The following is a 17,841-nucleotide window of genomic DNA, read 5'->3' on the forward strand; positions in this document are numbered from 1 at the left end:
AGAGCATTGGTCTTCACCAAGGGGTTCGCGGAGGCTGGGAGGGTCGTAACATTTTTGGCAAAATAGACTATTTTTTAGGTATATACTTTTCATAAATATTTGTATATATTTATAATTTACACAAATGTGAATGTATTTAAATACATATTAGCAATAATAATCCACAAATCCATTTTCTACCCCTTGTCCCTCTAGGGGTCGCGGGGGGCTGGAGCCTATCCTAGCCAATAATCAGTTTCATGTATTAATTAATCCATGTGTTCTGTGTTCTGGAGTTAATTTATGTAAAGTTTAGTAGTAAGAGCTACAGCTACTTTAAGGACCAATTTAATATAAAACCCAATTTTATGCAAGATGTGTTAGTTGGGGGTCCTCACTCCATCTTTATTTCAGTTTGGGGGTCCTTGGCTTGGAAAACTTTGGCATAAAGTGTTTACGTGACGGGCCGGCCCTGAGTGTTAGTGTGACTTCTTCTTCCCTCATTTCAACTTTTTCTTACAAGCCAATCAACTTGTTCAGATTGACGCTGGTTCTGCTTGGTGATCTTTGTTCAGTGGACCAGTCATCATCATCTTCCACTTTCACTTCCCTCAAACCAAAGGAGGTTTTTGTACAGCTCTCAATCACCGTGTAGACGTTCCAGATCCAAAAGCGGCAAGACAGTAGTAATCAGCGACATCTTCTGCCTGAACACCACTGATAGTCAGAGTGTAGTCAGAGCCAGATCGTGTGCCACTGAATCGAGATGGTGTTCCAGAAGAAAGTTCTGATACATAATAGATCAGAAGTTTAGGAACCTGTCCAGGTTTCACTTGGTACCAACTGAGATCAGCACCAGTGTTTGAGTTCCCTTTGGCGCTGATGGTCACCGTCCCACCAAGACTGACATACTTGATTTTGTCCGTCTGGATCTGAGAATCCTGGGCGGAAGATCCTGAAAGGAGACGGCGATGATTACATCAACACTTTCCCTTTAGGGACGACTCAAAAGAGTCTTTGTCTCACCTTGAATCAGCAGAGCCGACTGGACGAGCAGAAGCACTGGTGCAGGCCACATCTTGATGCACTTTTCCAGCCCAGTGCGTGGAAAGAGTCCAGATTTATCAAGACGTGGCGGTGCGGCCAAGCGGAGCGCTCATGCAAATGAGCTCCGAGCGCACCTGTCTTTGTGAAAGTGAGAGGGAGGCGTGGGCAGGACCACTTCCTGTCCATGTTTGTGCTGCACATCTGCCTCAGACCCCTTCACTGACGCTCCACTTTCACCACAACTCCTCCAACTTGCTTTATGGAAAGTGTTCTATGATTCTTGGTCTTTTTACCTATGAGGGCTAAACTTCACCTTCATATCACCTTACATATGTTTTTTTTTAAAACAAACTATTTTCAACCAAATGAAGACAAGAATGAGCTTTTTAGTGCATGTTAACATACTGAGTGTGTATTTGTTGTCCTAACAGTGATCCGGCTGCAACTGTGACATCTAACCACAAGAGGGCGCCTGCCAGCCAAAATAAAAATGCTGATACAGAAGTGATGCAGTGATATCAGGCCTCCGATAGCATTGCACCAAGTCTGTGTCTGGACTTCGGACTAATGTTAGCATGCTAATATAAGAGATGTTAGCATACCTCCAAGATGGCACCGAGTATCAAATATAATGATTTGTAGGTTCAAACACTCAAAATTAGCGAAGGAGGCTAGCCAAAAACGTTAGTATGCTAACACTGGCATGCTAATATAAAATAGGTTAGCATACTTCCAAGATGGCGCCAAGTACCAAAAATCATGATATTTATGTTAAAACATATCAAATTAGGTAAAAAGCTACCCTAAAACGTTAGCATGCTAACGTTAGCATGCTATGCTAACCTTCAAGATGGTGCTGTCGCGCCAAATTTCTTCCCCCTACAAAAACCTTCCCCCCGCCCCCATTTACTTCCGGGGTCATGTTTCCTCTTACGTCATTGACAGCGATCGATAGCACTTCGGCTTTGACTGCCCGTCGCTGGAAGGATATTTCGTCTTTAAGAAATCGATTGACACGATAAAAAAATTCTCTATTCCTTCTCATTTCTCTTTTGCAAATAATTTGTAAACAATAAAAAATCATTTTACATTGCAGTTTTTTGCCTCATTTTAAAGTCTTGAAGAAATACCCAAGGTTTTTCTTTATTTTTATGTTCTTTTTCTAAATATTGTCGTTTGTCTGACCACGGGTCATCTGACTTCACTGAGGTACATATGTGCAGTGCAATTTACATTATGGACAAACAATTGGGCATATACTTATTATTAGGCAGCTTCAATTATACCTCAACTGATAATTGGCTCATTACGGAAAGTGACTTGACACGGAGGGCAAAGTTTATAATTGTAGAGAATTCAAAGTCATGTCAGGGTTATTATCGGGGATGTTGGCAATTATTTTTTATTATTTGCTAAAAACTGCTCCTACTCACGTCTCAATATTGGGCTACCACGGACCAGCCGCGTACAGTAAAGGTATGTTCTTACTCGAAGTTAGAGTGAATCTCAGTAAATCGTGTTTGCCAACAATATCAACCTAAAACCCATCCGTCCGAAAGAAAAATTAACCCTGAAGTAGTGTTGACCCGTGGAAAACGAATCAAAAATCGTTTAATTCTCCGTCCTGTACGGTAGTCAAATGTGCAATGAGTATTTGTTCACATATGCATTCCCAAAGTAACACTATTTATGGGAAACATGAGTGCTGATGTAAAAACAACGAATGAAACAAAAAAAATTTAAGTTCACATAAATGTCATTTTAATTTAGTTCACTTACACAGAGAACTAAAAAAAACTGAATTTAACGAATAAATGTAGTTTTAATAAAGTTTGATAATGTTGATTGATAATGAATTAACTTATTGTACACTGTTATACATTTCCGCATATGTCCACGAGTCAAATGTGCATTCAGTCAGGAATATCCTCAAGTTAATTTGTCCGATTAATACAGACGTTTTGTTAACGCTATATTATAAAAAAAATTTTAAAATTTAAATTATTTTTTTTACAAACACAATCTATGGGATGACGTAAGAGGAAACGTGACCCCGGAAGGAAATGGGGGAGGGGGAAGGTTTTTGTAGGGGGAAGAAATTTGGCGTGACAGTGCCAAGAATGCTAACGTTAGCATGCTAACACTTAGCATGTGTCATATACCAAGTTATATGACAATGGGGTAAACGGTTGCAAAATGAGCAAAACGTTAGCATGTTAACATTTTAAAAAAATTCAGTTACATAAATTCAGTGTCAAATAAATGCTTTTGTAATAAAGACACAAATTAAGCTCCTTAGTTCATGCTCTATTCAACAAATTAAGTGCAAAAACTTAATTTAAGCCTATAATTGATTTTTTAGTTTGAATTGAAGTCTTTAAATCAGTGAAATTACACAAAATTGTCATTTACGGACATTTACTGTCAATAGCTTTTGTCAGGTTCAAACACTGATGACATCTATTAAACAGACAAAGAAGCAAGGAATTAAACAGAGACAGGATTCAATTCAGCTCAATGAGGAGAAACGCGTAGACCTGTACCCTTGCACAGTGTCGTCCCACGCTCTGACGAAAGCTTGCACGCCTCCTCTTTTATTTGGACTTTCCCTGATTACATGGCAACAGCTGTTTCTAAGGGGAGGGGGTCGTAAACAGCCGTCGCCCTTGGTCACAAAACAGTTCAAAGAAAAGATGCCTGGAGCTTGCGTCAGGTCCTGCTTCCTCTCAGCTTTGTAGATCTCGGATCAAGACAAGATCTTCCTGTGGATTACAATAGATCAAAGAAACCGACACCTTCATGTTGCTTCCCATCCTACACAGTGGAGTTTTACAAGCCTTTTGCTTGGTAAGATCAAAGACAGCTTTTGTCCTCTGGCCGGGAACTCATGGCAACACAAAGTTTTGTGATAACTTAGATACAATTATTCTGACAGCTTTGTTGCCTGAAAGTAAAGAAAATGAAGAGATTTGGGGGGAGCAGGAAAATCCCCAAAATGTGCTCCAGTTTTTCCCTTTTCCTATCATATCTGTGTCAGACTTTGAACACACTGTGCTCAATTCCAATAGAATATTATTGTTATCCATGCATTTTCAAATGTACTGTATCACAACAAAACGCTGGTTCTGCTTGGTGATCTTTGTTCAGTGGACCAGTCATCATCATCTTCCACTTTCACTTCCCTCAAACCAAAGGAGGTTTTTGTACGAGCGCCTCACAACCTTGCATCACTGTGGTGGAGTTTCGGCGAAGGGACCAAACTGGTCATCGGCTGTGAGTACCAGATGTGTCCTTGTTTTTCACTCTGTGTGACAAAAGCAGGATTTTATTGTGTGGAATTTGGAATTAGAATGTGATGTCAATCTAGGAGCAGCTAACAATATGAGAGTCTGGTTGTCATGGTGACTATCATGTGATTGTTGTCTATTTCATGTCACCATGTGATTTCTTTCTGACATAATTATCAAACATTTCAACACGTCAGGCGAAAAGAAGTAGGAAGAAGCCCAGCTTATTTCATCCTTCTCCTTCTGTGTGCTGCTAATAGCTTTTGTAACAATAGAAAGATGGATTATGTAAAGAAGGGAGATAAAGGAAGGAGGGAAAAAAGTGTAAAAATATTCAAATAAATCTTAAAGATAAAATAAAATAACTAAAATAAATATACAATAAAATAATTAATAATTTATGAATATTTGTGTTTGCAAGTCAGCGAGTGCCACATACTGAAAAATTAAAGGAGATTGTTTTTTTTTTAATACTTTTTAATCCAAAAAATGATGAATCTAATGCAGGGGTGTCAAATGTAAGGTTTTATTTGGCCCGCGGGACGAGTTTGCTAAGTATAAAAATGTGCAGACATTTTTGAATGAAATAAACTGCTGTTCTAAATGTGTCCACTAGATGTCTCAATAGCAAGATTTGTAGTGATGCTACTTATGTAAAAAAAACAAAAAAAACACAAGATGTTAGTGCACCAGTTGAGTAAAATGATCAAACTACATAAACAAAATCTTGTAGTTTGATTTTGATATTATTTTTTCATCTTGATAGATTGAAAATTAACACCAACGAGTTGACGGATGAACATTATCACAAAATTTATTCAGAAAGTATAAATAACAACAAATAAAGATAGAATGCAATTAACCGCAACATGTAAGTGTAAAAAAAATGCATCAACATTAGGATTTGTACATTTCCAGAATGTGCTTGTTCTGTTTTTAAACAAAGAAAATAATCTGAAATTGTCTTTATTTATTTTTATTTTTGTTTTGTTTTACCAGTCCGGCCCACTTGGGAGTAGATTTTTCTCCATGTGGCCCCCGATCTAAAATGAGTTTGGCACCCCTGCTCTAATCCAATATGCTAATAAATTATGTTTTTATTAGTGCTGTCAAAATGATTATTATTTAAATAAGATTATTCTCACTTTTAAAGTTGGATTATTCGTGATTAATCACAGTAAAATACTCGCTTGCGTAATTCAAATAAACTATTAAAAAAGAGTCCAAAATTTCAACACTAATGCAGTTTTAATGTCAGAATGTCAAACAGGAAAAAATGTTGACATTTTTGACTTAAACGCACCTCATTTATTTACACCAAACTTTCTGAGAGTTTTATTTGAAGTTTATTTGGAAGATAAATGTGGCAGTCGGAGTCTCCTCACTCATCTTTGCACTAGCAGGAGGTGTTGTCATGTTGATTGACAGCTTTAAAGTGTGACATATTAAATCTCTCCTCCCCCTCCCCCCTCCTAGCGGGTGAGGTGCGGCCCCCCACGCTGACCATCTTCCCCCCCTCCAAAGAGCAGCTGCAGACTGGCAGTGCCACGGCGGTGTGCGTGGCCAGCGGAGGCTCGCCTCAGGCCTGGACCCTGGGCTGGAAGGTGGGGGGCAGCAGCAGCACCTCGGGGGTGTCACACAGCTCGGACGAGGCCACCGGCGACGGCCGCTACAGCTGGACCAGCACCCTGAGCCTCCCCGCCGACCGCTGGAGCACGGCCGGCTCGGTGAGCTGCGAGGCCACCATGCAGGGTCAGAACCCCGTGACCCAAACCCTGATGGACCCGGGCCGCTGCTCAGAGTAGAAGCTGAGACGCCCATTCTTCTTTTTATTGCTTCCTGTTTCTTACTGCTTGATGCCGGAGAACTTGGCGCAGAACCTCAACATTTAAGCATCGTTCAATAAAATGTCCACGGTCATGATGAGTCAGCGCCTTTTTCTCTCAGGACCTCAAATGGACCCACTCACACCTCACTATGACCATTAGAAGCACATTCAACTACACTTTGTTTTTACATTCACAATATTTCATCTTAGCTTTTATTTGGAACTGACTTGACCTGTGAAGCACATCTCAAAGTGCTGTGAAAATGCTCATAAAAATGTATTAAAAAAATAAATAAATGAGTAAATTAAAAATAATACATTTAAAGGAAAACTTTAGATTTGCAAAAACAAATTGACAACAATTTTAATGAACGATAAGCTATTTTTTGTGTATTAACAAATGGTCATGAAAATTAAGTAGAGAAAAAAAAATATATTAATGAAATAAAATGTTCATAAAAATGTATAAAAAAAATAATAAATGAGTAAATTAAAAATAATAAATGTAACAAAAAACTTTAGATTTGCAAAAACAAACTAACAACTATTTTAATGAATGATATATTTTTTTAGAATTGTATTAACAAATGGTCATGAAAATTAAATTGAGAAAATAATAATAAAACAATTAATGAAATAAAATGGTGATAAAAATGTATTAAAAGTCATGAAAATGTTTAAAATATCAAATTAAAAGTCATAGAATCCAAAAGGGGGTTAAAGTAATTTCAACTTAATGCTAAATAATTTTTAAAAAAACTTAATGTTTAAAAGACAAAATAAATCTACTATCATTTCTTTGACAAATGTCATTTATGTCAGTAATTCAATTCCTAAAGTGAAACTCATATCCTCATGAGAGCCAGCGTCCTCTGCAGTGGACGTTTGTTTTTTCCCCAAAATGTGTAACTGTGACAAAAGCAATAGAGCGCAAGCAAATGTCCACTGCAGAGGACGCTGGCTCCCAATAGAATATTCCATAGATTCACTTCACATAGAGTGACATTTATTCATCATTTTGAAGATCATACAAACAAATTCAGTCCTTGACAAAATGTGAAACATGGTTAAATATTTCAATGACTGGTTGACTATGGAGGTTCATTTGTGTCTTTATTACCAAGTGTGGACTGATTTTTTCTCATAAAATTATGATGTGAATTTTTTTTTTTTTTAATGTGTGAGCAAATCTGTGTGTTTAAAAATGTAATTTGTTAAAATTCAGTGTTTAAAAACACTTCCTGCTCCCTGGAAGTTTATTGTAGATCATAAATCATGCATCTCACCTGGACAGAAGAAGTCTGAGGAGGTATTCCGACAAGTTGGTACACTCTGACAGCCATTTAGGACCCAAAAGTGGCGAGGATGACACGAAAAGACGCTTGCTTGTTGTAATGCATACTTGCCAACCCTCCCGTTTTTAGCGGGAGAATCCCGATATTCAGCGCCTCTCCCGACAACCTCCCGACAGAGATTTTCTCCCGACAAACTCCCGGTATTCAGCCGGAGCTGGAGGCCACGCCCCCCCAAAAAAAGTCTGCCGCAGCTGCGATTGGACCTGACCAGCCTCCGGGTACAAGTACTGGAGTACCAATTGCTTGCCAGGGAAGATCTTCCCCAGGAAGCAAGGATTGACCGGTTTTGGGCCATGCTAGGGAGAGATGGAAGATTCCACACTCTCGTGCATTTGATGAAAGCACTTTTGTGCGTGCCACACAGCAATGCATCATCAGAGAGGGTGTTCAGCATGCATGTTAGAAAAATAGTGACAGAGAAGAAAGAGGATGGACAATTCAACCCTTAACAAAGCATTGTACTTTCAAGTACAACAATGAGTAGATGAGTGTTGTGTGTGTGTGTGTGCGTATGTGTAAATAAATGAACACTAAAATTCAAGTATTTCTTTTATTTATATATATAATTTAAAAAAAAAAAAAAAAAATATATATATATATATATATATATATATATATATATATATATATATATATATATATATATATATATATATATATATATATATATAGCTAGAATTCACTGAAAGTCAAGTATTTATATATATATATACAGTATATATATATATATATATATATATATATATATATATATATATATATATATGAAATACTTGAGTTGGTGAATTCTAGCTGTAAATATACTCTCCTCTTAACCACGCCCCTAACCACGCCCCCAACCAAGCCCCCCCAACCCCGACCAAAACACCCCACCTCCCGATATTGGAGGTCTCAAGGTTGGCAAGTATGTTGTAATGTGTTATACAAATAAACACAGATGGATTGATTGATTGATTGGTTGATTGAAAATAAATAATGAAATTAAACGAAATGAAAGTTTAATTGAATTGTCAGGTAAAAAAAAAAGTTAAGTTCACAAAATTCAAACTAAAAAATTCAGTTACATACATTTTTGTGTCATAAAGAAGGTTTTGTCTGGTTTTTCACTGGCAGTTCAGTTATGTTTTGGTTTTTCCTGTCTTTGTTTCCTGTCAGCGCTCTTGTTTTGGTTATTTCCTGATTATCTCCCTGAGTGCTTTGTCCCCTCAGCTGTGGCTGATTGGCACCTGGCCACACCTGGTGTCAATCAGCCAGCTGCTATTTGAACCTGCCTTTCTCTCCAGTTAGTGCTGGATTATTGTCACTACTACCTGTCATTTCTACTTGTCGATGTCAGTGTAGCTGGATGCGCTAGCGGTAAGCTATATTCTGTAGCTGTTTGTAAGAAATAAGTCAACCAACCTGACTAAATCCTTAAAAAAAAATTACATTAACGACAAAATAGAGGAAAACACAAATAAGCCAGGTAAGCTCTGGAAAATTCTCAACAACCAGCTTCCTGGTTGCAGCCAGAAACTTAAAACAAGACTCACCAACATCAGCATCAAGGAGGGTGACTCCCTCATTACAGACAAAATGGAGGTAGCTAGCAGACTTAACATCTTTTTCACCAGCATAGCCGCAACTCTTGTCAACAAGCTGTCCCACCACTCTGGTCGCTTTGGTGTAGAACACATTAAAGCCTTCTACTGAAAGCTAGGAGTATCCAACGATGATTTCAAATTAGAAATGGTCACAGCTGATGAGGTGTTTAAAAAATTGAGCGCTCTCCACCCTAACAAGGCCACCGGCCTTGATAATATTCCCTCCAGATTCCTCAGGGACTCTGCCTCCATCATTGCCCCGATCATCACGCACATAATAAACCTATCAATTACACAAGGCCAAGTACCAAAAGATTTTAAGATAGCAAGAGTAACTCCCCTCTTTAAAAAAGGAAGCAAATTGGAACCTGGCAACTACCGACCTGTTTCTATTCTCAGTTCCGTTTCGAAAGTAATGGAGAAAATAGTTTATGAACAGGTCGATAGTTACCTTGCCACTAATAAACTCATGTACAAATTCCAATCCGGCTTCAGAACTAACCACTCCACTGACACATGCCTTCTCTATCTGACCGACCACATCAAACATGAGGTGGACGCGGGCAAATACTGCGGCATGGTCATGCTGGACCTTCAGAAGGCCTTTGACACCGTTAACCACGCTATACTGTTGGATAAGCTCAGAGCAATCGGATTTAACAAAACCTCATGGAGCTGGATGCAATCTTACTTGGAGGGGGGGGAGCAGGTGGTAGAGGTGAACGGCACCGTGTCCCCCCGCCCCTCTCGGTGAGCTGTGGAGTCCCCCAAGGCAGTATATTGGGACCTTTACTGTTCCTAATATACATAAACGACATGTCATCGGCATGCGACTGTGAATTGTTTTTGTTTGCGGATGACTCTGCCTTGCTGGTATCCGGCAAGGACAAGTCACAGGTGGAGAAAATCCTCAGTGCTGAGCTCTGTAGAACTTGCACCTGGCTCGCTGACAACAAGCTATCCATACACTTAGGTAAAACAGAATCCATCCTTTTTGGGTCCCACATCAAACTTAAGAAAGTCAATGACTTCACCATAAAAGTAGGTGACATTGTTATTACCAGGAAAGATGAGGTCACCTACCTAGGTTCCATTCTAGAGGCTAACCTTTCCTGTGATAAAATGGCAACCAAGGTAATCAAAAAGGTTAACCAACGAACAAGATTTCTCTACAGAATCTCCACTCTGGTCAACAAAAGCACCATGAGGATTCTGGCGGGAACTCTCGTTCAACCCTTTTTCGATTACGCATGCACCTCCTGGTACCCTAGCACCTCCAAAACCCTCAAATCTAAACTCCAAACATCTCAGAACAAGCTAGTCAGATTACTTCTAGACCTCCACCCCAGATCCCACCTCACTCCTACCCACTTCTCTAAAGTGGGCTGGCTCAGGGTGGAGGACAGAGTTAAACAACTTGCACTGAGCCTAGTCTATAAAATCCGCTACACCTCCCTGATACCGAAGTACATGTCAAACTACTTCCTTAACGTAAATGACCGTCATAACCACAACACCAGGGGGAGCTCCACTAACCACGTTAAACCCAGATTCCGAACTAACAAAGGTCTTAATTCATTCTCTTTCTATGCCACATCAATGTGGAATGCGCTCCCAACAGGTATAAAAGAAAGGGCATCTCTATCCTCCTTCAAAACTGCAATAAAAGTTCACCTCCAGGCAGCTACAACCCTAAACTAACACCCTCCCCGGATTGCTAGTAATCAAATGTAAACAATCAAATGCAGATACTTTTTCCTTTTCTTATGCCTTCTGATCTCTCTCTCTCTCTCTCTCTCTCTCTCACTCTCTCTCTCTCTCTCTCTCTCTCTCTCTCTCTCTCTCTCTCTCTCTCTCTCTCTCTCTCTCTCTATGTCCACTACTTGATGTCCATATCCTACCCCCCCCCCCCCTCCACACCCCTGATTGTAAATAATGTAAATAATTCAATATGATTATCTTGTGTGATGACTGTATTATGATGATAGTATATATGATAGTATATATCTGTATCATGAATCAATTTAAGTGGACCCCGACTTTAACAAGTTGAAAAACGTATTCGGGTGTCACCATTTAGTGGTCAATTGTACGGAATATGTACTTCACTGTGCAACCTACTAAAAAAAGTCTCAATCTCAATCAATCAATCAATTGTAGCTTGCTGTCTTTTTGTTCCTCGTCTTCCAGTTCCTGTTTCCCTGGCATCCTGTTTCCTGTTCCTAGTTCCTGGTGTGTGTTTTTTATTTATATTTTTGGACATTAAACCATGTTTTCTTTTACCAAGCCTGCCTTCTCTGCATCTTAGGGGTTCGTCACCAACAACAAATTGTGACAGGTTTCATAATAAAGACACAAACAAACCTCCTTAGTTCATGCTCTAATCAACAAATCCAGTGCAAAAAACTTAATTTTAAGTCTTTACTTGATCTTTATTGCCTGAAAGTAAAGAAAATAAAGTGTTGTTTTGGGGGGAGCAGGAAAATCCCAAAATGTGCTCCAGTTTTTCACTTTTCCTATCATATCTGTGTCAGACTTTGAACACACTGTGCTCAATTCAAATAGAATATTATTGTTATCCATGCATTTTCAAATGTACTGTATCACAACAAAACAGGACAAATGCTGAAGCACATTCATATTTCTAGATTGGGACTTCAAACTATAGTTTAAATTATAGTTAATAATTCATTTTTATCAATCATGTGTGGCCCTAAACAACCACAAAGAGCATTGGTCTTCACCAAGGGGTTCGCGGAGGCTGGGAGGGTCGTAACATTTTTGGTAAAATAGACTATTTTATAGATATACACTTTTCATAAATAATTGTACATATTTATAATTTTCACAAATGTGAATGTATTTAAATACATATTAGCAATAATTATCCATCTATCCATTTTCTACCCCTTGTCCCTCTAGGGGTTGCGGGGGGCTGGAGCCTATCCTAGCCAATAATCAGTTTCATGTATTAATTAATCCATGTGTTCTGTGTTCTGGAGTTAATTTATTTAAAGTTTAGGAGTAAGAGCTACAGCTACTTTAAGGACCAATTTAATATAAAACCCAATCTATGCAAGATGTGTTAGTTGGGGGTCCTCACTCCATCTTTATTTCAGTTTGGGGGTCCTTGGCTTGGAAAACTTTGGCATAAAGTGTTTACGGGACGGGCGGGCCCTGAGTGTTAGTGTGACTTCTTCTTCCCTCATTTCAACTTTTTCTTACAAGCCAATCAACTTGTTCAGATTGACGCTGGTTCTGCTTGGTGATCTTTGTTCAGTGGACCAGTCATCATCATCTTCCACTTTCACTTCCCTCAAACCAAAGGAGGTTTTTGTACAGCTCTCAATCACCGTGTATACGTTCCAGATCCAAAAGCGGCAAGACAGTAGTAATCAGCGACATCTTCTGCCTGAACACCACTGATAGTCAGAGTGTAGTCAGAGCCAGATCGTGTGCCACTGAATCGAGATGGTGTTCCAGAAGAAAGTTCGGATGCATAATAGATCAGAAGTTTAGGAACCTGTCCAGGTTTCACTTGGTACCAACTGAGATCAGCACCAATATCTGAACTCCCTTTGGCGCTGATGGTCACCGTCCCACCAAGACTGACATACTTGATTTTGTCCGTCTGGGTCAAGAATTCCTGGGCGGAAGATCCTGAAAGGAGACGGCGATGATTACATCAACACTTTCCCTTTAGGGACGACTCAAAAGAGTCTTTGTCTCACCTTGAATCAGCAGAGCCGACTGGACGAGCAGAAGCACTGGTGCAGGCCACATCTTGATGCACTTTTCCAGCCCAGTGCGTGGAAAGAGTCCAGATTTATCAAGACGTGGCGGTGCGGCCAAGCGGAGCGCTCATGCAAATGAGCTCCGAGCGCACCTGTCTTTGTGAAAGTGAGAGGGAGGCGTGGGCAGGACCACTTCCTGTCCATGTTTGTGTTGCACATCTGCCTCAGACCCCTTCACTGACGCTCCACTTTCACCACAACTCCTCCAACTTGCTCTATGGAAAGTGTTCTATGATTCTTGGTCTTTTTACCTATGAGGGCTAAACTTCACCTTCATATCACCTTACATATGTTTTTTTTTTAAACAAACTATTTTCATCCAAATGAAGACAAGAATGAGCTTTTTAGTGCATGTTAACATACTGAGTGTGTATTTGTTGTCCTAAAAGTGATCCGGCTGCAACTGTGACATCTACCCACCAGAGGGCGCTTGCCAGCCAAAATAAAAATGTTGATACCGAAGTGATACATTGATATCGGGCCTCCGATAGCAATTGCACCAAGACTGTGTCTGGACTTGGGACTAATGTTAGCATGCTAATATAAGAGATGTTAGCATACCTCCAAGATGGCACCGAGTATCAAATATAAAGAATTGTAGGTTCAAACACTCAAAATTAGCAAAGGAGGCTAGGATAAAATGGTAGCATGCTAACACTGGCATGCTAATACAAAATAGGTTAGCATACTTCCAAGATGGCGCTAAGTAACAAAAATCATGATATTTAGGTTAAAACATATAAAATTAGCTAAAAAGCTACCCTAAAACGTTAGCATGCTATGCTAACTTTCAAGATGGTGCCAAGAATGCTAACGTTAGCATGCTAACACTGAGCATGTGTCATATACCTAGACTGACCATACGTCCTCTTTTCCCCGGACATGTCCTCTTTTGCGGGGGTGTCCGGGCTGTCCGGGCGGGGTTTCTTAAATGCCTCAAATGTCCGGCATTTTGAGTCAGGGTTGCGTGTATTTTCAATGTACGTCCAGGGTTAAGAAGGGGTTAAAAACAAAACAAATTGTGAAGGTGTGCACACGCAGCTGCACTCGTGAGGGAGGGGCAGAGACAGAGAGAGCGAGGGAGTGGATTGATTGACATACTTGCCAACCCTCCCGATTTTCCCGGGAGACTCCCGAATTTCGGTGCCCCTCCCGAAAATCTCCCAGGGCAACCATTCTCCCGAATTTCTCCCGATTTCCACAAAGACAACAATATTGGGGGCGTGCCTTAAAGGCACTGCCTTTGCGTGCCGGCCCGGCCACACATTATTTATGGCTCCCCACACACTCAAGTGAATGCCATGCATACTTGGTCAACAGCCATACAGGTCACACTGAGGGTGAACGTATAAACAACTTTAACACTGTTACAAATATGCGCCACACTGTGAACCCACATCAAACAAGAATGACAAACACATTTCGGGAGAACATCCGCACCGTAACACAACATAAACACAACAGAACAAATACCCAGAACCCCTTGCAGCACAATTTCTTCCGGGACGCTACAATATACACCCCCGCTACCCCCCCCCCCCCCCACCTCATATATATATATATATATATATATATATATATATATATATATATATATATATGTATATACAATCAGAATCTGAATCAGAAATACTTTATTAATCCCCGAGGGGAAATTAAAATTTAGAGGTTATTTTAAATATTTCTACCTCTGCACTTTTTTCCAAAACTGTGAATGTTACAGAATATAAGTGTGACTTATTTTGTTATACTGTCAAGCAGTGTTGGCGGTAACACACTTTTTGTGTCTTTTTAACGCATTGAAATCAGAAAGGACGCAGATTTATTTATTTATTTACCATTTGCGGCCCACAGCTAATATTTTAAAGGCTCACGGCACATTCTAAAAATACTATTAAAATAAACAAAAAAATAAAAAATAAAAGCTTATAGGTGAAATGTAAATTAGAAAAAGTTGCAATGTTGACTAATAAAACAAAACTGTTTTTATTTATTTCAAACTGTCATTGCTCAAAACATAATATTGAATCAAAATCAATGTTATTATGAATTATTGACCTATCTAAGGTTCCGATTACGTCACATCAAATATTCCACTTTGAAAAATATTTTTGGTGGAAAATTTTGCATATTTTATTTGTTTGCCATAAAAAAAACATAGTTTTGTTTGACAAAAAAGGGCAGAAAACAAACAAACAAAAAAACAACATAAAAAAACTAAAACATTTTGAAATGAGGAATAGATGTGAAGTTGATGTAGACTCCAGACATTTAAGTGTTCAATATAAAAAGTATGTATGCCCTGGCACACCATTATCATCATTTCATGACCAAAGCAAAACACTTTTTACACTTTTATACTGAAATAAATACACCTACAACTTATTCAATAAAAACATAGAAAAAACTACCAGCAGCGGTAAAGTATAGATCCATGAAGGAAAGAAGAAAGTGAGTGAATGTTTATAACTGAATACATTTACATATGTATTCACATTAATTTTATTTTTTTTATATCTTTTTTAATGAATTAAGTAGCGTTTATGACAACCTTTTTCCAGAACACAATATAGAATGTGAGATATAACAAATTTATCATTTTTTTTTCCAAACGCTTACAAAAAAGTGGGACCCCAAAAATGTATTGTGGGACCCCATTTTTATGACTTGATGGGGTCCCTGGGAAAGTTCCTAGTGCCAACACTGCTGTCAACAGAGGAGAAAAAATGCTTTATTTAAATAAATATATTATTTATAAAGCAAGTTCGAGTATCATTGGCAAATTTTCACCTAGTCCCGGCCTTGCTACGCATATATGTGTCCTCTTTTTGGGATTTCAGAATAGTGAGCCTAATTTAGATATGAAAATGAAGAGATTTGGGGGGAGCAGTAAAATCCCCAAAATGTGCTCCAGTTTTTCCCTTTTCCTATCATATCTGTGTCAGACTTTGAACACACTGTGCTCAATTCCAATAGAATATTATTGTTATCCATGCATTTTCAAATGTACTGTATCACAACAAAATGCTGGTTCTGCTTGGTGATCTTTGTTCAGTGGACCAGTCATCATCATCTTCCACTTTCACTTCCCTCAAACCAAAGGAGGTTTTTGTACGAGCGCCTCACAACCTTGCATCACTGTGGTGGAGTTTCGGCGAAGGGACCAAACTGGTCATCGGCTGTGAGTACCAGATGTGTCCTTGTTTTTCACTCTGTGTGACAAAAGCAGGATTTTATTGTGTGGAATTTGGAATTAGAATGTGATGTCAATCTAGGAGCAGCTAACAATATGAGAGTCTGGTTGTCATGGTGACTATCATGCGATTGTTGTCTATTTCATGTCACCATGTGATTTCTTTCTGACATAATTATCAAACATTTCAACACGTCAGGCGAAAAGAAGTAGGAAGAAGCCCAGCTTATTTCATCCTTCTCCTTCTGTGTGCTACTAATAGCTTTTGTAACAATAGAAAGATGGATTATGTAAAGAAGGGAGATAAAGGAAGCAGGAAAAAAAGTGTAAAAATATTCAAATAAATCTTAAAATTAAGATAAAATAACTTAAATAAAAAGTTTTTTTTTTTAATGATTTATGAATATTTGTATTTGCAAGTCAGCGAGTACTTTTTTAAATACTTTTTAATCCAAAAAAAAGATTAATCTAATGCAGGGGTGTCAAATGTAAGGTTTTATCCGGCCCGCGGGATGAGTTTGCTAAGTATAAAAATGAGCTGAAATTTTTGAATGAAAGAAACTGCTGTTCTAAATGTGTCCACTAGATGTCGCCAGAGCAAGATTTGTAGATGATGCCACATATGTAAAAAAAAAAAAAAAAATTAACCACAAGATGTTAGTGCACCAGTTGAGGAAAATGATCAAACTACATAAATAAAATCTTGTGATTTGATTTTGATATTAGTTTTTAATCTTGATAGGTTGAAAATGAACACCAACGAGTTGACTGATGAACATTATCACATTATTTATTCAGGAAGTAGAAATAACAACAAATAAAGATGGAATACTATTAACTGCAACATGTAAGTGTAAAAGAAAACCCAACAACATTAGGATTTGTACATTTCCAGAATGTGCTTGTTCTATTTTTAAACAAAGAAAACAATCTGAAGTTGTCTTTATTTATTTTATTTTTTTTACCAGTCCGGCCCACTTGGGAGTAGATTTTTCTCCATGTGGCCCCCAATCTAAAATGAGTTCGGCACCCCTGCTCTAATCCAATATGCTAATAAATTATATTTTTATTAGTGCTGTCAAAATGATTATTATTTAAATAAGATTATTCTCACTTTTAAATTTGGATTGTTCGTGATTAATCACAGTAAAATACTCGCTTGCATAGTTAAAATAAACTATAAAAAAAGAGTCCAAAATTTCAACACAAATGCAGTTTTAATGTCAGAATGTCAAACAGGAAAAAAATGTTGACATTTTTGACTTAAACGCACCTCATTTATTTACACAAAACTTTCTGACAGTTTTATTTGAAGTTTATTTGGAAGATAAATGTGGCAGTCGGAGTCTCCTCACTCATCTTTGCACTAGCAGGAGGTGTTGTCATGTTGATTGACAGCTTTAAAGTGTGACATATTCTCTCTCTCCTCCCCCTCCCCCCTCCTAGCGGGTGAGGTGCGGCCCCCCACGCTGACCATCTTCCCCCCCTCCAAAGAGCAGCTGCAGACTGGCAGTGCCACGGCGGTGTGCGTGGCCAGCGGAGGCTCGCCTCAGGCCTGGACCCTGGGCTGGAAGGTGGGGGGCAGCAGCAGCACCTCGGGGGTGTCACACAGCTCGGACGAGGCCACCGGCGACGGCCGCTACAGCTGGACCAGCACCCTGAGCCTCCCCGCCGACCGCTGGAGCACGGCCGGCTCGGTGAGCTGCGAGGCCACCATGCAGGGTCAGAACCCCGTGACCCAAACCCTGATGGACCCGGGCCGCTGCTCAGAGTAG

At 39.1% G+C, this 17,841-nt stretch overlaps 4 gene segments (V, D, J or C); 2 read left to right on the forward strand and 2 right to left on the reverse strand.

Moving 5' to 3' along the window:
* Window positions 1-623: 623 nt before the first annotated feature.
* On the reverse strand, window positions 624-1,057 carry LOC133644983 (Ig kappa chain V region 3547-like). The segment is given in 2 exon segments: window positions 624-934; window positions 1,006-1,057. Coding segments are annotated over 2 exon segments (363 nt in total).
* Window positions 1,058-1,137: 80 nt separating this feature from the next.
* On the forward strand, window positions 1,138-6,118 carry LOC133644988 (Ig kappa-b4 chain C region-like). The segment is given in 3 exon segments: window positions 1,138-1,174; window positions 4,174-4,299; window positions 5,790-6,118. Coding segments are annotated over 3 exon segments (492 nt in total).
* Window positions 6,119-12,300: 6,182 nt separating this feature from the next.
* On the reverse strand, window positions 12,301-12,862 carry LOC133644996 (Ig kappa chain V region 3547-like). The segment is given in 3 exon segments: window positions 12,301-12,394; window positions 12,442-12,739; window positions 12,811-12,862. Coding segments are annotated over 3 exon segments (444 nt in total).
* A 3,035-nt stretch (window positions 12,863-15,897) lies between these two features.
* LOC133645005 (Ig kappa-b4 chain C region-like) lies at window positions 15,898-17,841 on the forward strand. The segment is given in 2 exon segments: window positions 15,898-16,054; window positions 17,513-17,841. Coding segments are annotated over 2 exon segments (486 nt in total).

This window comes from Entelurus aequoreus, linkage group LG03, assembly GCF_033978785.1.
Source record: "Entelurus aequoreus isolate RoL-2023_Sb linkage group LG03, RoL_Eaeq_v1.1, whole genome shotgun sequence".
NCBI lineage: Eukaryota > Metazoa > Chordata > Actinopteri > Syngnathiformes > Syngnathidae > Entelurus > Entelurus aequoreus.